This window comes from Pituophis catenifer, unplaced genomic scaffold (assembly GCF_029215685.1).
Source record: "Pituophis catenifer annectens isolate HBS135680 unplaced genomic scaffold, rPitCat1.0.hap2 SCAF_14, whole genome shotgun sequence".
NCBI lineage: Eukaryota > Metazoa > Chordata > Lepidosauria > Squamata > Colubridae > Pituophis > Pituophis catenifer.
In genome coordinates this window covers 20,302,429-20,321,365 of record NW_027256894.1, presented here as the reverse complement: position 1 = coordinate 20,321,365, position 18,937 = coordinate 20,302,429, and the positions used below count along the sequence as shown (strand labels likewise).

Genomic DNA, 18,937 nt, shown 5'->3' with positions numbered 1-18,937 from the left:
TCGGCAAGAAGAACAGAGAGGTCACGCAGGGATTACAATTCCAGCAGCACTCACCAGGATTTGGAGGCAGCAAAAAACTCACACCCACCTCTGACTAGGTGGCTCAGTGGCTAAGACACAGCAGATCACACGAGCCATTGAATGGGCTCCCTCCCACTCTGGGTACCCCAGATCTGTTGGCAGAATCAGGTCTTCAGAGCCTTCCGGAAGAGTATAAGAGTGCGGGGCCATTCTAATCTCGGGGGGGATGAAGTTCCAGAGAGAGGGAGCCACCATCGAGAAGGCCAGTGGTGAAATTCAAATTGTTTTTATTACCAGTTCTGTGGGCGTGGCTTGGTGGCCATGGCAGGGGAAGGATACTGCAAAATCTGTCAATCTTCCTTATGCTGACTCAGCTTTCCAGCAAAGACATCCATTCGTGTCCGCCAGTCTAACCCAAAGTATCGGTCATAATTCATGGGTGTTTTAGTTTGCAAAGTTAACAGTGTATTCTTGTTATATGGATACAGAAGATTTACAGTCAAAGACTGGGGTGGGTGGGGGGGATGGGACTTAATAAATCAAGTCTTGGCAAGGACCTAAGAATGATTAAAGTATTATGTAAGGTCATAGACAGTTCGAAACAAGGGAGTGGTTTTTTTGGGAAAATTAGGGTGACCGGGTCTGACAAATTCCATATTTTCAGGATCTCTAGAGAGTTTCAGAATACCTCTTAAACCGTGGTGGGTTTCAAAATTTTTTACTACCGGTTCTGTGCATTGGTGCATTTTTGCCCTGGTTCTGTGGGTGTGGCTCTGAAGGCTTTTCTTGAGCCTCCGGGAGGGCAAAAGCGCCCTCCCCAGGCTCCGGAGGCCCTCTGGAGGCCGGAAACGGCCCCATTTCCGGCCTTCCCAAACTTCTGGTAGGCCCGTTTTTTACCTTCCCTGAGCCTTCACACATGTCCTGCACTTACCTGCATCCAAAACGGCTCGTGTGGGGACTCCTGGGAGGGGCAGGGCGGGTGGGGCCAGCCAGGAGTGGGATTTGGAGGTTCTCTGAACTGCATAGAATCTTAGCTAGAGGTTCTCCCGAACCCCTGCAGATCCCCAGCATCCCACCCCTGCATGAACCAGGAGGATGCTGCAATGTTTGTGTGAACAATGGTTGCAACTCACTTTTTTTCATTGGCATTTTAACTTTGAAGAGTCACTAAACCAGTGATGGCTAACCTTTTTGCCATCGAGTGCCAAAAGCGGGGGTCGCGCGGGGAGGGGGTTGCACACACGCATGCTCACACCCATAATTCTATGTGCTATGTGCGTGACCCCCCCCACGCTCCCCCCACTTTTGGCATGCGATGGCACAGTGGGCCACCGGACTTCCGGCGGACCGTAAGTCGGGAAACGGGCCGTTTCCGGCCTCTGGAGGACCTCTGGGGAGGGGGCGGGGAAGGCCGTTTTCACCCTCCCCAGGCTCCTAGAAAGGCTCTGGAGCCTGGGGGAGAGTGAAAAAACGGGCCTTCCTCACCCCCCAGAGACCCTCCAGAGGCCAGAAACAGCCTGTTTTCTGAATTCTGGTGGGCCCAGAAGGCCTGCAAATCAGCTGGCCGGCACACGCATGCACACCGGGGCTCAGCTCGCGTGTCCACCAATATGGCTCCATGTGCCCCCTGTGGCACGTGTGCCATAGGTTCGCCATCATGGCACTAAATGAACGGTTGTTAGTTGGAGGATTATCGGTCTCTGTATTACAATCAACTTGATCATTTCTGAATTCAGATCCCCCCAAAGTGATTCAAAGCATGAAACTTTCCACCGGTAGTGGGGGGGGGGGGCGGAATTGAACCTTGTTTGAAAGTTTAAGAAACATTTGTTCCTGCAAAAATGCTTTTTTTTTTTGTGTTCTGGATCAAGTCGGAAGTCCATCAGATCATGGATTCAGATTAGCGTGTTAAGCCGATGTTGGGAAATCAAATTGGCTGAAATTTGGTGGGTTCCTACGTGAAACATGCAACCCACACACACATGTGCACCATAATTGGCTATGGCCCTGGAACGGCAGGAGTGGCTGGGAACCAATAGGAAATGACATTTTCTTCATGAAATAGCTTCAGGAAATGCCCTTTGGCCAAATAAGAGGAAAAGGAACAATAGTCATTCTATAAGCATTCTATGAAATCCAATTAACTGTGCAAACCAGCTGTTTGCAGACAAAGAGTCAATCAAGAGTGATATTGGCACCAGCCAGGAAGACGACGTAATTCTGAGCTGGCATGATTCAAGATCAGCCTCTCCTTTTATTGGCTAGGCTGGTTTCAAGAAACTCAACTGAACTGATGCAGTCTTCGTTTGCTTTCCTTTTTCAAGGAAATTTGGGCCGTTTCTGTGATTCAGAAACTCATTTTTGGCAACTGGAAGAGAAATTCCATGTTTTTCCCCCACCTGCGTCCCGGAAAGACATTAAGCATTTTCTGAAAATCTAGGAATAGGTAGATGAAAAATCAGTTGTGGGTACCGCTGGCAGCCTGTGGAGCTGGCAGCAGATTCGGACAGTGAGGAGGTTGGGGAGGAACGTGGGCCAGTCCTAGAGTCTGGGGAAGGCTCAGACGAGGACTCTGCGTCACAGGCAGAGATGGGGCCAGGGCAATCTGGGAGTTATGTGCTGACTCCGGAGCCTCCAGAGTCTGAGGTCGGCACATACGCGCCTGTTCCCAGTGCGCGTATGCGCTGAGTTGCCAGAAGGCAAGAACAGTTAAAACAAAAGGGGCAACTCGGGAGTAAGGCTTGGAGATGATTGGCTCCTCACATAAGACATAAAGGAGGAGCAAAGGCACATGAGCCTTTGCAGGAAGCAACTTTGTTCATGCTGGTCGGTTTAAATTCTGAAGCTCCGTTTTGACTCTGTGCTCCGTGTGGCCTGGCAAAGCTAATTGCCAATTAGGTCTTTGGCAGCGTGTCAAGGGAGATAAAGGTGGGTGCTTATCAGCCTTATCCCGAAGGACTGTGGCAGACTTCGGGCGCTTGGCAACTGGCGCATATTTATGATGGCTGCTGTATCATCTGATCACCATTTTGTGACCTTCCCAACAGGCTTCTGGGGAAGCTGTGTTCGCAAGGATTTATTTAACAAACCTGGCAAATATATATATATATATATATATATATATATATATATATATATATATATATATATATATATATATATTTTCTTACTTCTTCGTAGGGTCTATGTGTGTTTTTCTTCTAGCCAGGTTTTCCCTACGTAGCCAAGGTTTTTTTGTAGCTCCAGCTCAGTAGAATCTCATCTACTCGGTTCTGGGCTTTTTTCTTTTCTAACACCTAGCAAGCTCTCACTGCTAGGTGGGAGACTATGGATCTATTTAGGTCTCCCACCTAGCAGTGAGAGCTTGCTAGGTGTTAGAAAAGAAAAAAGCCCAGAACCGAGTAGATGAGATTCTACTGAGCTGGAGCTACAAAAAAACCTTGGCTACGTAGGGAAAACCTGGCTAGAAGAAAAACATATATAGATAGATAGATAGATAGATAGATAGATAGATAGATAGATAGATAGATAGATAGATATAGATATAGATATAGATATAGATATAGATACAGAGAGAGAGAGAGAGAGAGAGAGAGAGAGAGAGAGAGAGAGAGAGAGAGAGAGAGAGGAGAGAGAGAGAGAGAGAGAGAGAATTTTACACTTAACAATTGCCTTGCTTAATCACAGATTAACAGATTAACAGAGTTGGAAGGGACCTTGTAGATCATCTAATCCATTACCCCCACCCACCCAAGCAGGAGACCCTACACCATTTCTGACAGATGGCCGTCCAGTCTCTTCTTGAAAGCCTCCAAGGATGAAGCTCCCACAACTTCTGAAGGCAACTTCTGTTCCATTGGTTGATTGTTCTCACTGTCAGGAAATTCCTCCTTATTTCCAGGTTGAATCTCTCCTTGATCAATTTCCATCCATTATTCCCTGTCATTGTGTTTGTAAGTCAAGGACTATCTATATCCTTTTATTTCTTTTATTCAATTTCATTCTTTGATTTCCCAAGGATAGGCAAAAAAATATTATAAAATCAGGGATTTTACGTGTAACAGTTGCCTTGCTTAACCACGGATATCCTGGTCTCCATTGTGGACTTAAGGACGTATATCCTTTTATTTGTTTTATTCAATTTCATTCTTTGATTTCCCAAGGATGGGCACTCCAGATGAACTCTGCCTCTCTAGCATCTCACCTGGTTTTGCGTTCTTACTCTGAGTCAGAGAAAGGATATGAATGTTAAAGGAACAATACATGTGTACATTGGCTAGGCATGCATTGTCCTGTAATTGTGTGTATTTCGTTAGTAATTGAGAAGTAGGGTTAAAATAAGGAATGATTAATTTGACCAAATAAAACCCTGGAGTAAATGCACTCAGAGATGTCTCCTGAACATTTCCTACTCAAAGAATAGCCTTCTTCACCATCTCGATCTAGAATGGACTACAAGGAAGATCCACTTGCTTTTTCTACACTTCCCGTCCTGAGTCGAAGCACTTCATATGACCAGAAGTAATTTTCTGATCTTTTTCACTGTACTTGTCAAGCAAAAGCTGCAGTCGCTAAGCGAACACCATGGTTATTAAGTAAATGGTCATCCAGTTTTGGTCACCATACTATAAAAAAGATGTTGAGACTCTAGAAAGAGTGCAGAGAAGAGCAACCAGGATGATGAGGGGACTGGGGGCTAAAACATACGATGAACAGTTGCAGGAACTGGGCATGGCTATTCTAGTGAAGAGATGGACCAGGGGAAACATGATAGCAGTCTTCCAATATTTGAGGGGCTGCCACACAGAAGAGGGGGACAACCTAGTCATGACCATACATTGGACAGGTCTGTTTCCAATGTGTCATGGTGTTCTGTGATAACTGGCTGGGGAATTCTGGGAGTTGAAGTCCACAGGTCTTAAAATTTGCCAGATGATAGATAGAATAGAATAGAATAGAATAGAATAGAATAGAATAGAATAGAATAGAATAGAATAGAATAGAATAGAATAGAATAGAATAATTTTATTTCTATACCGCCCTTCTCCCGAAGGACTCAGGGTGGTGTACAGCCTATTAAAAGCACAAGACAAACATCAATTTAAAATTATTAAATAATTCGGCTCAATTTAAAACCCCAGAAATTTAAAACACCCAATTTAAAATTATTATGTTGATAGCCCGGCCTGGCGGAACAACAGGGTCTTGAGTGCAGAGCGAAATACCTGGAGGTCGGAGATCTTACGCACTTCCGGGGGCAGTTCATTCCACAGGGCTGGGGCTCCCACAGAGAAGGCCCTCCCTCTGGGTGTCGCCAGCCGACATAACTTGGCCGATGGCACCCTGAGGAGACCCTCTCTGTGGGAGCGAACTGGCCGGTGGGAGGCTATTGGTGGCAGAAGTCGGTCTCGAAGGTACCCGGGTCCTATGCCATGGAGCGCTTTAAAGATAGATAGATAGATAGATAGATAGATAGATAGATAGATAGATAGATAGATAGATAGAACCAAGACACCTGCTGGGAACTACCCCCGGGGCCCAGCAGAATATGATTTGCCTAGGATCCACTCAACCAAAGAGCCAGTCAAGCACGATAGATTAGATTTATGAATCAACCCAATGTCTCAGAAGAAAAGTTCCCCTTTCTCTGAAATAAGAAGGTAAAAGTGGAAATTTTGAGACCACTAAGAAAGGGACATCTCAGTAGAACTTCTGCATTGCTTCTGACCTAGGCGATGGTTTGATTTCCCCTGAATTTCAGAACAGAGATGATTGAGCTTCCGAAAAACACAGAACACTCGATGAAGAAGGCAAGATTATCAGGTTGATGCCTGGGGAGGTTCTTTTCGCGGTCACTGAAGAAGCTGAGTCTGACTGGCACGATAGTCAGATATAATCTTGGTTTGAGGGTTCTGTCCGTGACAGGAAATTCTTCGGGGAAATTTCGTACCCCTAGAAATCCCTAAAATGGAGATTACATCCAGCCGTAATGCCATCCGGACTCCCCTCCAGAAGGGACCGTGAAAAGAACCAACCCATGCATCAGCCTGGTGATCGTGTCTTCTTTATCAAATATTCTCAGTTCTCAAATGTTCCCTCAGAAAAGGAAACCCACATGTGAACCAGCATCCTGCCTGAGCAGGGGGTTGGACAAGAAGATCTCCAAGATTCCTTCCAACTCGGTTATTCTAGTCTAGTCCAGTCCAGTCCAGTCCAGTCCAGTCCAGTCCAGTCCAGTCCTGTTCTGTCCTGTCCTACCCTACCCTACCCTACCCTACCCTACCCTACCCTACCCTACCCTATCCTATTACTCTACTCTACTCTACTCTACTCTACTCTACTCTACTCTACTCTACTCTACTCTACTCTACTCTACTCTACCCCACCCCACCCCACTCCACTCCACTCCACTCCACTCCACTCCACTCCACTCCACTCTACTCTACTCTACTCTACTCTACTCTACTGTCTGCAATGAAGATTTAAAGAGAGTTTTGGCAAAAAACCTTTGCCAGACCAATTCTTGAATACAGCTTGTCTGCCTGGAACCCACACTGTATATCAGACATTAACACAATTGAGCAGATCCAGAGGTATTTCACGAGAAGAGTCCTCCACTCCCTTACTCACAATAGAATTCCCTATGCCACCAGGCTTGAAATTTTGGGCTTGGACAATCTGGAACTGCTCCACCTGTGGTCCGATCTAAGCATAGTACACAAAATTATCTGCTACAATGTCTTACCTGTCAGCGACTTCTTCAGCTTCAACCTCAATAATACACGGGCAAACAATCAATACAAACTCAAGGTAAACTGCTCCAAACTCGATTGCAGAAAATATGACTTCAGCAACAGAGTGGTCAAGGCCTGGAATGCTTGACCTGATTCCGTTGTTACATCCTCAAACCCCCACAGCTTCAACCTTAAACTGTCTACCGTGGACCTCACCCCATTCCTAAGAGGTCCGTAAAGGGGGCATGCATAAGCGCACCAGCGTGCCTTCCGTCCCTGTTCTACTGTCTCCATTTATCTGCATTTACTTCCTTTGTTCATGTTTATGTTCGTATCTATACCTGCATTCTTGTACATGTTTGACAAACAAACAATTAAATAAATAAAAATAAGAGTGTAAGAAGAGGGAAAAACCAGCATGTCTCTGCAACATTGAGAAGTACGGAAACAGAGCACAAAAGATTTAAAGCAGAAATGGGTCATGAGTTTGGTCCTCTCCCCACCCCCTCATCTCTGGGGCACCTGCTCCGGCATAATTCCTGCTCATCTAAAAGAGAGCAAAGGCACTGATAAATTCCCCAAAGCTCAAAATCACAAGATCCCAGTGCTTTTATTAGAAATATTTTTTTTTAATTTGATTTATATGCCGCCCTTCTCCGGAGACTCAGGGCGGCTTACAATGCGTTAAGCAATAGCCTTCATTCTTTTGTATATTTTATACAAAGTCAAATATTGAGAGGCATCTAATAAATTTAGAAATATCTACATTTCGATTAGTGCTTTCTGAGCCTGTAGATGTTTCAGGACCCAACGAGATAACATCATCCATGCTAGAAGGGAGTTGGGTTTGCTCTCATTCTTATATACTAATAGTTTGCCCTGTTCATGTTGGTGGGAGTATTCTTGACGATTTCTTGGTTAGGTTGACTGTTAAGTTTGAGTTAAGTTCTGATTTAAGAGGTCCCTAATTAGGATATTGTTTATTTATTGTTTGTTGGTCTACTGTTAAACTTGATGTTAATCTCTGCTTATCTGGGCTTTCTAGAGAGGGGGTATTTCTGTTTCCTTTTTGGTTCTTTGTCTCTTTTGAATGGTAGGTCATTTATCTCTTTGTGTCTATCAATGGCTGATTTTATATACAAGGGGAATCCACTTGTATATAAACAGAGAGCAAAACCCACTCCCTTCTAGCACTGATTAGAATTTTATTGGCCAAGTGTGATTGGACACACAAGGAATTTGTCTTGGTGCATACGCTCTCAGTGTACATAAAAGAAAAGATATGTTCACCAAGAATCATAAGGTACAATGATAGTCATAGGTTACAAATAAGAAATCAAGAAACAATATCAATATAAATCGTAAAGATACCAGCAACAAGGTTACAATCATACAGTCATAAGTGGGAGGAGATAGGTGATAGGAACGATGAGAAGATTAATAGTAATAGAAATGCAGGCTTAGTGAATAGTTTGACAGTGTTGAAGGAATTATTTGTTTAGTAGAGTGATGGCATTCGGGAAAAAACTGTTTTTGTGTCTAGTTGTTCTGATGTGCAGTGCTCTATAGCGTGGTTTTGAGGGTAGGAGTTTATGTCCAGGATGTGAGGGGTCTGTAGTTATTTTCACAGCCCTCTTTTTGACTCGTGCAGTAGACAGGTCCTCCATGGAAGGCAGGTTGGTAGCAATTGTTTCTTCTGCAGTTCTAATGATCCTCTGAAGTCTGGGTCTGTCTTGTTGGGTTGCAGAACGAAACCAGACAGTTATGGAGGTGCAGATGACAGACTCAATAATTCCTCTGTAGAACTGGATCAGCAGCTCCTTGGGCAGAGTGAGCTTCCTGAGTTGGCGCAGAAAGAACATTCTTTATTGTGCTTTTTTGTTACCTAGTTGGGTTGTGAAATATCAACCAAGCTCAGAGAGCACCAAGGACTCCTTCATCTCAATCCTGAGCTACAAATATTCCCTCCTATTGAAAATTCAGTGAATTATAACAGGAGTTGGCCAAGATGCCATGATGTGATTTTTTTTTTTTGTTATTGTTGTTCAAATAATATTTTTTTTTAAAAAAAAAATCCATGATTGCTACATTTTATGAAATGTTGACAAAATCACCCCTAAGATTTCAGGCAAGGATAGGCATACCTTATGTAACTTTAGCAGTTCTGCAAACTTACTTTACATCTTGGGGTAAATCCAGTTCCCACAGATCCATGATGGCAAACCTATGACACGCGTGCCACAGGTGGCACGTGGAGCCACATCTGTGGGCATGCAAGTGTTCCCTAGCTCAGCTCTAGTGTGCATGCGCGCTCCGACCAGCTGATTTTCGGGCCTTCCGGACCCACCGGAAGTTGGGAAAGGGGCCATTTCTGGCCTCCGGAGGGCCTCCGGGGATGTGGGGTAGGCCGTTTTCACCCTCCCCAGGCTCCAAGAAAGCCTCTGGTGCCTGGGGAGGGTTAAAAACAGGCCTACCGGGCCCATCTGTAACCCTTTTGCCGTCAGGTGCCAAAAGTGTGGGGAGTGCAGGGGGGGGTCATGTATGCTTGGGGGGGCGGGGCACGGGGGCATTGAATTATGGGTGTGGCCACACGTGCACAGCACCCCCCACGCTCCGCACGCTTTTGACATGCAGCGGCAAAAAGGTTAGCCATCGCTGCCATAGATGTTGTTATCCAACGATGCGATCAGTTCCTGGATGATCGTCATTTTGTAATCAAGAGGAAGTTTCGTGCTTCTGATAAAAGTAGACGATAAGAGGCATTTGTTTTTGCTTTTTGTTTTAATCATGCACGCGGGCATGCAGGAGGAAGAATGACTGGACGGGGCTTTTCATATTGTTAATATTTAAGAGTCATTCAGTGAAACTGTCTGGCACAAATACAGAAAGTACCAAAGAAAATGGAATAGTTAACAAGACGTGAATGGAAGTTCCTGCCCCAGGATACATTTGAAGGATGGGTGGTAGAGTTTCAAACAATCAGGAAATATTTGGAAGACTAGCAAATGTTATTAAAGAGAGAGAGAAAGAGAGGGGGGTAGGAAAGAAAGGAATTACGATGTAGTCTTAGACAGAGAAAATGAAAACCAAATGCATTTATTACTGCTGTAAAGATCAGATGATCGTTTTTCCTCTCCTTTCTCTTTCATTTCTTTCATTCTTTTATCATCCCTTTTCTTTCACTTTCCTTTATTTTTCTTCTTCTTCTTTTAAACATTTTTGTTCTGTAAAAATTTCTTCAATAAAGCATTCATTTTAAAAAATGATCTCTGGGTACAGAGTCTTACTTCACATTGGGGTGGGGGGGGGAATCTATCCAGGTGAAAGATAAAGTTTACAGATCATAAACTTTAAACTTGGAGGAAGGTGTTAATTATATTGTTTGAAATCGGGAGGAGCACCTGGCTGACCTTATCTGAGTTTGTTTAAATGGGAGAAACGCCAGGGTTTAGCCAAGACCAATTAAAAGCACATTCCAGAATAAGGGAAATCACATCTATGGTGTAAAAAAAAATTCCTCTGTTTAAGGATTTATGTAGTGCCTCCAAAAAAGGGCATTTTAAAACCTTTTGATTGGATCATTAAAAATCTTTTGCCAAAGCTACAGTATAATCAGGAGATCGTAGAGGCCTGAATTTAACAGGTGCTTTAAGGCTCTGCTTAAAATGTCTGGTTTCATTTTAAGTCATCCTATTAATACAAACCAGAAATGCAAACTCTCTCTTTTCTATCTGAATATTCATTTGCAGAGTGTTAAAAGTTGGGGGGTGGGGAAATCCCTGTGATCTCCAGGGGTTTACAAATGAGGAGAGAGTAATTTAGGAGGACAAGATTTGACTAAAAAGAAGAACTGAAATTGGGGGCTTAGCTCTGAAAGTTACCACCGAGAAGGTCTTTCAACAGCTTCTAGATTTGACTGCATGGTTTTTTTTTTAAAAAAGTAAGCATCAGTATTGTCATTTATTAGAAGTATGTCAGGTTTACTACTCCACGAAAATAAAAAAAGGCAAAATTGGTTGAAGAAGAAGAAGGAGAAGGAGAAGGAGAAGGAGAAGGAGAAGGAGAAGGAGGAGGAGGAGGAGGAGGAGGAGGAGGAGGAGGAGGAGGAGAAGGAGAAGAAGAAGAAGAAGAAGAAGAAGAAGAAGAAGAAGAAGAAGAAGAAGAAGAAGAAGAAGAAGAAGAAGAAGAAGAAGAAGAAGAAGAAGAAGAAGAAACATGATGGAGAGAGGGAGACAGACAACAAAGATGAAAAGATAGAAGCTGATGAAGATAGAGAGATGATAGAGAGAGAGAGAAATAGACAGACAGACACAGACAGACAGAGACACAGAAAGACATAGATGATAGATAGATAGATAGATAGATAGATAGATAGATAGATAGATGATAGATATAGATAGATAAATAGATGAGAGAGAGAGATGATAGATAGATGATAGATAGATAGATAGATAGATAGATAGATAGATAGATAGATAGATAGATAGATAGATGATAGATATAGATAGATAAATAGATGAGAGAGAGAGATGATAGATAGATAGATAGATAGATAGATAGATAGATAGATAGATAGATAGATAGATAGGGCAGGCAGAAGAGATAGAACAGTGGTTCTCAACCTTCCTAATGCCGCGACCCTTTAATACAGTTCCTCATGTTGTGGTGACCCCCAACCAGGGGTGGGCTCTAAATTTTTTTACTACCGGTTCTGTGGGCATGGCTTATTTTGTGGGCGTGGCTTGGAGGTCATGTGACTGGGTGGGCATGGCTAGCTGGTCATGTGACCAGGTGGCCATGGCTATGTGTATAGGGACTACTCAGAGGGCTGAAAAAAGTCATTTCTGACAGGTCCTCGCCCTTTTGACCGGTCTTCGCAGTTATGACTGGTCATCATTTATGCCCATTGTAGCATTCTTAACAACCATGTCACTCATTTCACAACTGCTTCTCTTCACCATGGTGACAAGATAGGGCAAAAACGTAAATTGTGAGGACTGTCGTAAATTCGAGGACTGGTCAAAAGTGCGAGGACCAGTCAAAAATAACTTTTTCAGCCCTCTGAGTAGTCCATATGCATAAAAGGATACAGCAATAGAGAGGGATGAAGGAAGGGAAGGGAAATTAGAGTAGGAGGGAGGGTAAGAGAGGGAGGAAGAGAGGAGGGGAAGGAGAAAGGAAGAGGAAGTAGGGAGAAGAAGAAGAGGGGGGAAGAGAAAGTAAGAAGGAAAGAAAAGATAGGTGGTAGGTTTGAGGAGAAAGATTGCTGTACAATAAAAAAGATGAAAGGGAAGAAAGCCAACCCCAAACAAATATAAAGATATTAAGATAAAGAATGAATTGTTAAACTTTAAAGAATAAAAGAGAACAAATATGAATAAATAGCAATAATTAGAAACACACATACAAACATACAACGTATTTTCTTTGAACAGAGTATTTGGCCAGTTCACAAAATTAAACAGTTGTAGGAGGTTAGCACCCACCCCTTTCCTAGAAGAATGAAATATTTTGGGAAATATTAAAAAGGCAGAATATTATATTTCCCTGGATGAGAAATGGAGAACCATATTTTACAGACAAAGCAGCTCCCACCTTTCTGCCCCCCACCCTTTGTTAATGGGCCAGAGACAGAAAGTCAATCCTTTGTCGAAGGACATTTGCAACACAAGAGCAACAGAAACTAACACAATGGGCCCCACCTAGCAACCGAAACTCACCACACGTGACCTGGGAAGCACATGTGACCATCAGCCAGCAAGGCTAGCTAAAATCCCCACCCCCTGGGAGTCTGACAACTAATCAGGACATTCTTTTGGGGCCCCAAGAAATGCAAAGCCAGAGAGAGCATAAAAACCCGAGGATTTACTGTATCTGCCCCTTTTCTGTTCAGGAACTCAAGCCATGTGATCGTGTCCACCATTAAACCATCTTTCCAAGCAGTCTCCATGTTTCCAGTGTCTTTTTCCCCACTTGGAGCAGAACCCAGAAGGATATTTCTTCCAACACAGTGTTTAGTCATTTCAATTAAATTTACAATTTCTATATTTCCTTTTTGCCATATTTATTCCTCATCTATTTTTTAAAAAAAACCAATATTACCCTTCATCCTCATCTCTAATCTTAATCAAATTCAATTTTTCCCTTCTATTCTATATTATACCCCTTCTATTTTTATATCATCTTCACATTGGTTAATTATGTAATTATGTAATACAATTGTTTAATACAAATTCAACATTTTAATATAAATCAATTAGTTATATAACTATCTTTTTTGTATATTAATCAATATGAACATGAATATTCCAATTATTTCCATGCAATCCAATTTCTTACAAATCCATTAATTATATTTACCACTAATTATAAACCAAATAATTTCCCCCATATATTCCTCCAAACCACAACTTAACCATTTCTGCTTTCAACACAATATACAATTAATAGTATCTCAATTATTACAATTCCCTAGTTAAATACAGCTTTTTTTTCTTTTGTGTTTTAAAATCTTGAACTCTCCTCTTTTGCCCTAAATTTCCCATTGTTTGCACCTACCTTTTTTGGTGAGCAAAAAGAAAAAGAAATCTCTCTCCCTGCCTCATTTTGTCACGTTGCAGCAAAGACCCTTTCAGTTTTGTTTTAGCTAGGGGGAAAAAAAATGCTCCAGCACTTTGCAGCTTGCAAAACTAAGAGCTTGTAAAGGAGCCTGCACAAAACAGCTGAGAGCAAATCAGCTGAGAGTCGGGAGGTCGAGCTAATCAAGTTATCCTAATTCACCTATGCTGACGCTGAAAGAGGCTGTTTTTTCTATTTTTGCAGGCACCGATCTTCTCATTTGTTTTCTGTCACGAGTATGGTTTCAATCAAGCCATCTCCTGTTTGTAATTACCTGCAAGCCTTCCCCGCCCTAGTTAATTGCAGGTTAACTCCCTGTATAAGTGTTATGTATTGATACATTTCAGCGGGAGTTTCAAACCTGCCTTAGTTACTGATTGGCTGACAGCCTCTCCGGGATTGTATATAAGGAGGGCTGCAGCCTCAGAGTTTTTGCTGAAGTCTCACTGTATATTAAAGAGCTATTGTCACTTGCTTGCTTGTGCCTCTCGTTATTCCCAAACCACTACAATAAGCAAGGACCTTTTTGCTTGCTACTCGGGCCTAGACTCCTGGTTTAGGCCTAAATGCACAGCTCCTGCAAGAAGCTCAGTGCAACGCCGCAGATGGGAGAAGAATGCAGATAAGGACTCCAGACGCCGTTGCAGAGAAACTCCCACGGATGCTTGTCTTTTGCTGTTTTGTAGCACGCAAGCTATCATCGGGACTGCTGTTGCTGGACCTTTTTCCTCCCACAAGCTTCAAGCAATGTTTGCTGTTTTTACTTCAGGTGACTTTTAGCTGTGATGTTTGTGCTGCCCCCATTTTGATTGCCTTGATGATGTATCAACGCCGAAGCTGCTTACCTTCATGCTAGCTTTAGTCTCTTGTGAACTGTTTCGGTATTGTGGAGAGGGATCTAGGGAGATAGCCTTGCTTCACATACCCAGATAAGACTTTGTTTTAATGTGCTTTCTTAAAGACATAGTGCTTTTTAAATGTTTAAAGTAAATTATATTTTTACACAAGACGCCTCTGTCAGAATTATTTCAGTCTCAGTGTGTTTACTCATGAGCTGGTTCACGGTCCGGGGTACCCCTCAACCCCATTTCATAACATTTTCTTTTAACACTGATCAGCTGTAGGGCGGCCCTTTGAAGCCCGGCGGCAAGAATTTAAACAGTTTTTTTCCCTCTAGCCATCAGCTGGGACTCAGGAGGCAGCAATAGATTGGGGGTGGGCGGGGTAAGCGAATGGCGACCCGCGATCCAACAGAGGCAGAGGGTGAGGGTGAGTGAAGGCATTGGGGGGGGGTGAGAGAGTGCTTTGGTGACCCCTGTGAAATGGCCATTCGACCCCCAAAGGGGTCACGACCCCCAGGTTGAGAACCACTGAGATAGACAATAAAGATGAAAAGATAGAAGGAGGAGGAGGGGAAGAGGAGGAGGAGGAGGAGGAGGAGGAGGAGGAGGAGGAAGGAGAAGGAGAAGGAGAAGGAGGAGAAGGAGAAGGAGAAGGAGAAGGAGAAGGAGAAGAAGAAGAAGAAGAAGAAGAAGAAGAAGAAGAAGAAGAAGAAGAAGAAGAAGAAGAAGAAGAAGAAGAAGAAGAAGAAGAAGAAGAAGAAGAAGAAATATGATGGAGAGAGGGAGACAGACAACAAAGATGAAATGATAGATGCTGAGGAAAGATAGATGAGAGAGAGAGATGAGAGAGAGAGAGAGAGAGACAGACAGACAGACAGAGACATAGACAGACATAGATGATAGATAGATAGATAGATAGATAGATAGATAGATAGATAGATAGATAGAGATGGATGGATGGATGGATGGATGGATGGATGATAGGAGAGAGAAAGAGAGAGAGAGAGAGAGAGCTGATGATGACAAGAGGGACAGAGAGCTATAGGAGAGACAGACAGACAGAACAATCCTTGGCCTGCAGCGTGATTTCCCGTGCTGGATACAAAAACTCGAGGATGTCTCTTTGCAACTATGCTGACACCTGCTGTGCCCAGCATGTGTCCAGACAGAAGAGCCGCCTCCGTCCCATATTTGGGTGGACCAGGTTGCCCCAATTAAAAAAAACACTTAAATGATTGCTAAGATCTTTTGCAAGCCCTTTATTCTATAACTCTATAGTTCTCCTAGAAGATTCAGCAAGGGAGGTATTTCCATTAAGGTCAGGAGGATGCTAGAGAAGACATTCTGACTGAGTCATCTGCAGTATTTACTGTTGATGCTTCTATTTTTAGTTCTTTTTTTTTTTTTTTTGGAGGAACTGAAAAATGGAAGCTTTATAAAAGGCGCTGAAGCCATCAGTATAATAGAGCTGTGTGTGTGCATTATATTAGGAGCGGAACCAAGGCACAAAAAGGAGGAAGCAGGATTTAAAAACAAGGCAAATTTGGAGTTCTCTATATAGAACTGGTCTGGTCTCCAAAATAACATCACAATAGAACAGGAAAGGGAGAAGGAACTGTTCTATGGAGGTTCTCCCTAAAGGGTCTGCGGACAGATTTCTAAAGAAACGTGAACAAGGCCGCAACCAAAAATAACCTACAATTTGGGTACCAGCCTAGGCCAGGGGCAAACCTCTGTAAGACTTCAGGCTAAGCTCTCTGTCTCGTTGCAAAATTCTTTTTACAAGGAATTTGTAAGATACAGGAGAAAAAGGGGCTTAGCTAAAGTTGCAAAGGAAAAGAAACATTTGTCGTAACTTTTAATGGTCATTAAGTAACCAGTCATAAGTCAAGAACTGCCTGTATTTTTTTTTTTTAACATTTATTTATTTTTATTGCAAAGCACTCTATTTTAAAAAAAAATACATTCAGGTACAAAAAATTGGAAGCAAAAATATAAAAAAAGGAATGAGTTTTTGGTTTAGAGGTATCTATGAGAAATGTGCGTCAACCCACCCGCCTCAAAATGGCGTCCGCAGCCATGTGATTAAAGCTCCGCCCCTTCAACCGCACAGCCGCCATCTTGACTTTTTTGATAGACCCTCCCCATAAAACAACCCTGTTTTGGATCCCTTCTCTTCATAATCTACTGCTACAGCAGTTCAAAGTGCATCGAAGGATCAACAATATCAACGACAAAGAAATGTACAAAAGCGAAATAAGGAATGCCTCTTTTTTAAAAAACAACAACAACAACAACAATGTAGTGTAGCACAGAATTGCCTTTGGGGCTCGAAAGACTAAGAGGGAAGAAGGACAAGTCCATTTCACAGTTGATTCTCCAAGCGATGGCCCCGTAACAAAGCTTGGATCTCGAGTGAGCCTTGGGAAGTGACTGAAAGATCAATCTTAGTCCGCCATAAGGTGAGCAATTTCGCACCAGATCGGAGGACTTCATTGCAAAGATTTACACAGAAAAAAAAAGTCTCTGCTCCCCTTTAAGATCTGTTCTCCAGGAACCCAAACTTCAGATGTTCAACCATTATTTCTTTTCTCCCCCACCATCCTGAAATGGGGCATTTGCAGCCAGCTCTTCTAAGGTCATCTGTAGAACTTTCATCGACCAAGGAACATTACACCAAGTCTTCCAAAGAAAACAATTAGGTGGGGTTTTGTTTTTTTAAAAAAAACCAAAAAACAGACCATAATTGTTTAAAGAAACAGGATGCAACTGAATGAGTAGGGGGAGCAGGAAACAAACAATGTAGGTCAGGGACAAATGTGTACAGAAAAAAAGGAACTTTCTCTTTTTTTAAAAAAAAAAAAAAAAAGAGAGAGAGAGAATATAATAAATAAATATTCTTCAACTATTCTGAAATATAATAAGGGTTTCCCCCCCCAAAAGTTTGTGACCTACAGACCTGGACAGCTTTAACTGGCACTTAACTATTTTATTCAATAAGCAGCAGTAACACCAACAGAAGTGGTGGAGAATTGAAAAGACCATTTTCTCAAGCTGGACTCCTGGACAAACATGGGACCAACCCCGTTTGACAAATGGACAGACGGGAAGGAGTTAACTTGTTGAAAAGCCACCGGCCGGTCTTCTGGCAAGAAAACTTATAAAAATAGACCTTGTAAATGCTAATCTACTTCTAGGCAAAAATCATCTTTCTTTTTTCGAGGTTAGATTAGTCAGGTCTCAAGGCCGCCACAAGGTTTTCCCATGAAGATGATTCCATGTTCTTCCCGATATATTTACTTATGGTGTTATTGGTCCATTGTAGAACCACCCATCTCAACAAGGGAAATGGAGGGTATCCATCATTTTTCCTTCTCCGGAGTCCTCTTCTTCTTTCTTTGCCTCCAACTAGCTGTCAAGAAGATGTCAAGAACAGGTTGCTTTGAAAGACCATCTGCACTGACCTTTGAGCTTCAGGAAGGTTCAGTTCTACAACCATCTGAAGTCTGAGATGTCTTCAGCAGAGATGCTCCTGAATATCCAGCCAAGGAGGGGCATGTTGTGAAAGTCTTTATTGGATGGTAAAGACGATGGCTATCATATGGAGTAACCCCAGCCAGAACGATAAAGATGGCACGGAGGCAAGTCCTACTGATTTTACATTCTTGAACTTACTGTCCTGAGAGGGATTCTTCAGGCATTTAGTTATGACTGTCTGATGGAACCAATCTTCTTTAGACACGCAGGAATACTCGCCATAGAGCTCATTGGTCATGTTGTCAATGAAATGAAGGCAGTGACGGTGCCCAGAGTTGCAATGGGCAACTGTCCGATTATTGTGAATCCAAGTATAATCGGCATAATGAGATTCTTGAGAGCAATTCAGGAAACAGCGGGCATTTAAGGTCACGATTAAGTCTTCCTTTGAGGACGGACTGCTGCTGTCTCCTGAGGAGAAGGAAGGAAAGAAGGAAGGAAGGAGTCAATGGTGGGACGGATTGGGCCTCTCTGTCTCCTTTTGTGAATATTTCTCATCTCCTTTTAAATAACAGAATAACAAGGGACAGACATGGAGAGACCTCTAGATAAATTCTCAAAGGGGTTCTTCTGGACCCATCAGAATGAGTCCATCAGCCTATTTGGAAATAAACCATTTCCTAGTTCAATACAACTGTTACAACTGTAGTTGTATACTTGGTTACACAGAAAGAGAGAGAGAGAGAGGGTACAGATGTAAAAAATAGAGGAAGAAGGCTTCCAAGCAAGTGGGAATTGCTAATTTTTAAAAAATCCACTTTTGAATGTTGACGCTCAAATTTAAACTAGGTTTTAAATTTCAATCCACTGCTACTTCAACACTTTGTCTGGTGGCCATTCTTTCTACCAAAACCTCATTCCCACCCCCCACCCCTATCTTCTTCCTTCTCCTAATTCCTTATGGGCTTTTAAAAACATCTTTTCACAGATTTTTCAGGAAACATCTCCTGCCTTCTTAAGTGTGTTTCTTAAGTATGCTCAAGTTTGTTTATGAATATTACCTTCAGAGTTGTTTGAAGTAGGACAAATGTTTCGAGGGACATCATGTCTTAGAGACTGCAATAAAGTTCTAAAAAAAAAAAAAGAAAAATCAAGTTAAACTTCAAATTCCTTCATAAATTAGGCCATCACAGGATCAGCCTGCTGCAACTCCATAAAAGATATACAATAATCACATAATTAAGA

General features: G+C 42.5%; 1 protein-coding gene across 1 annotated transcript in view; it reads right to left on the bottom strand.

Annotated features, from left to right (window-relative positions):
* Nucleotides 1-17,070: 17,070 nt before the first annotated feature.
* Nucleotides 17,071-18,937, bottom strand: part of SEMA7A (semaphorin 7A (JohnMiltonHagen blood group)) — a 39,518-nt gene continuing 37,651 nt past the window's right edge. Inside the window, exons 13-14 of the mRNA XM_070953655.1 lie at nucleotides 18,754-18,821; nucleotides 17,071-18,163 (exon numbers count right to left, since the gene is read on the bottom strand). Coding sequence (XP_070809756.1) covers nucleotides 17,787-18,163; nucleotides 18,754-18,821 — 445 coding nt within the window. The 3' untranslated portion in view covers nucleotides 17,071-17,786. The remainder of the gene's footprint in view (nucleotides 18,164-18,753; nucleotides 18,822-18,937) is intronic.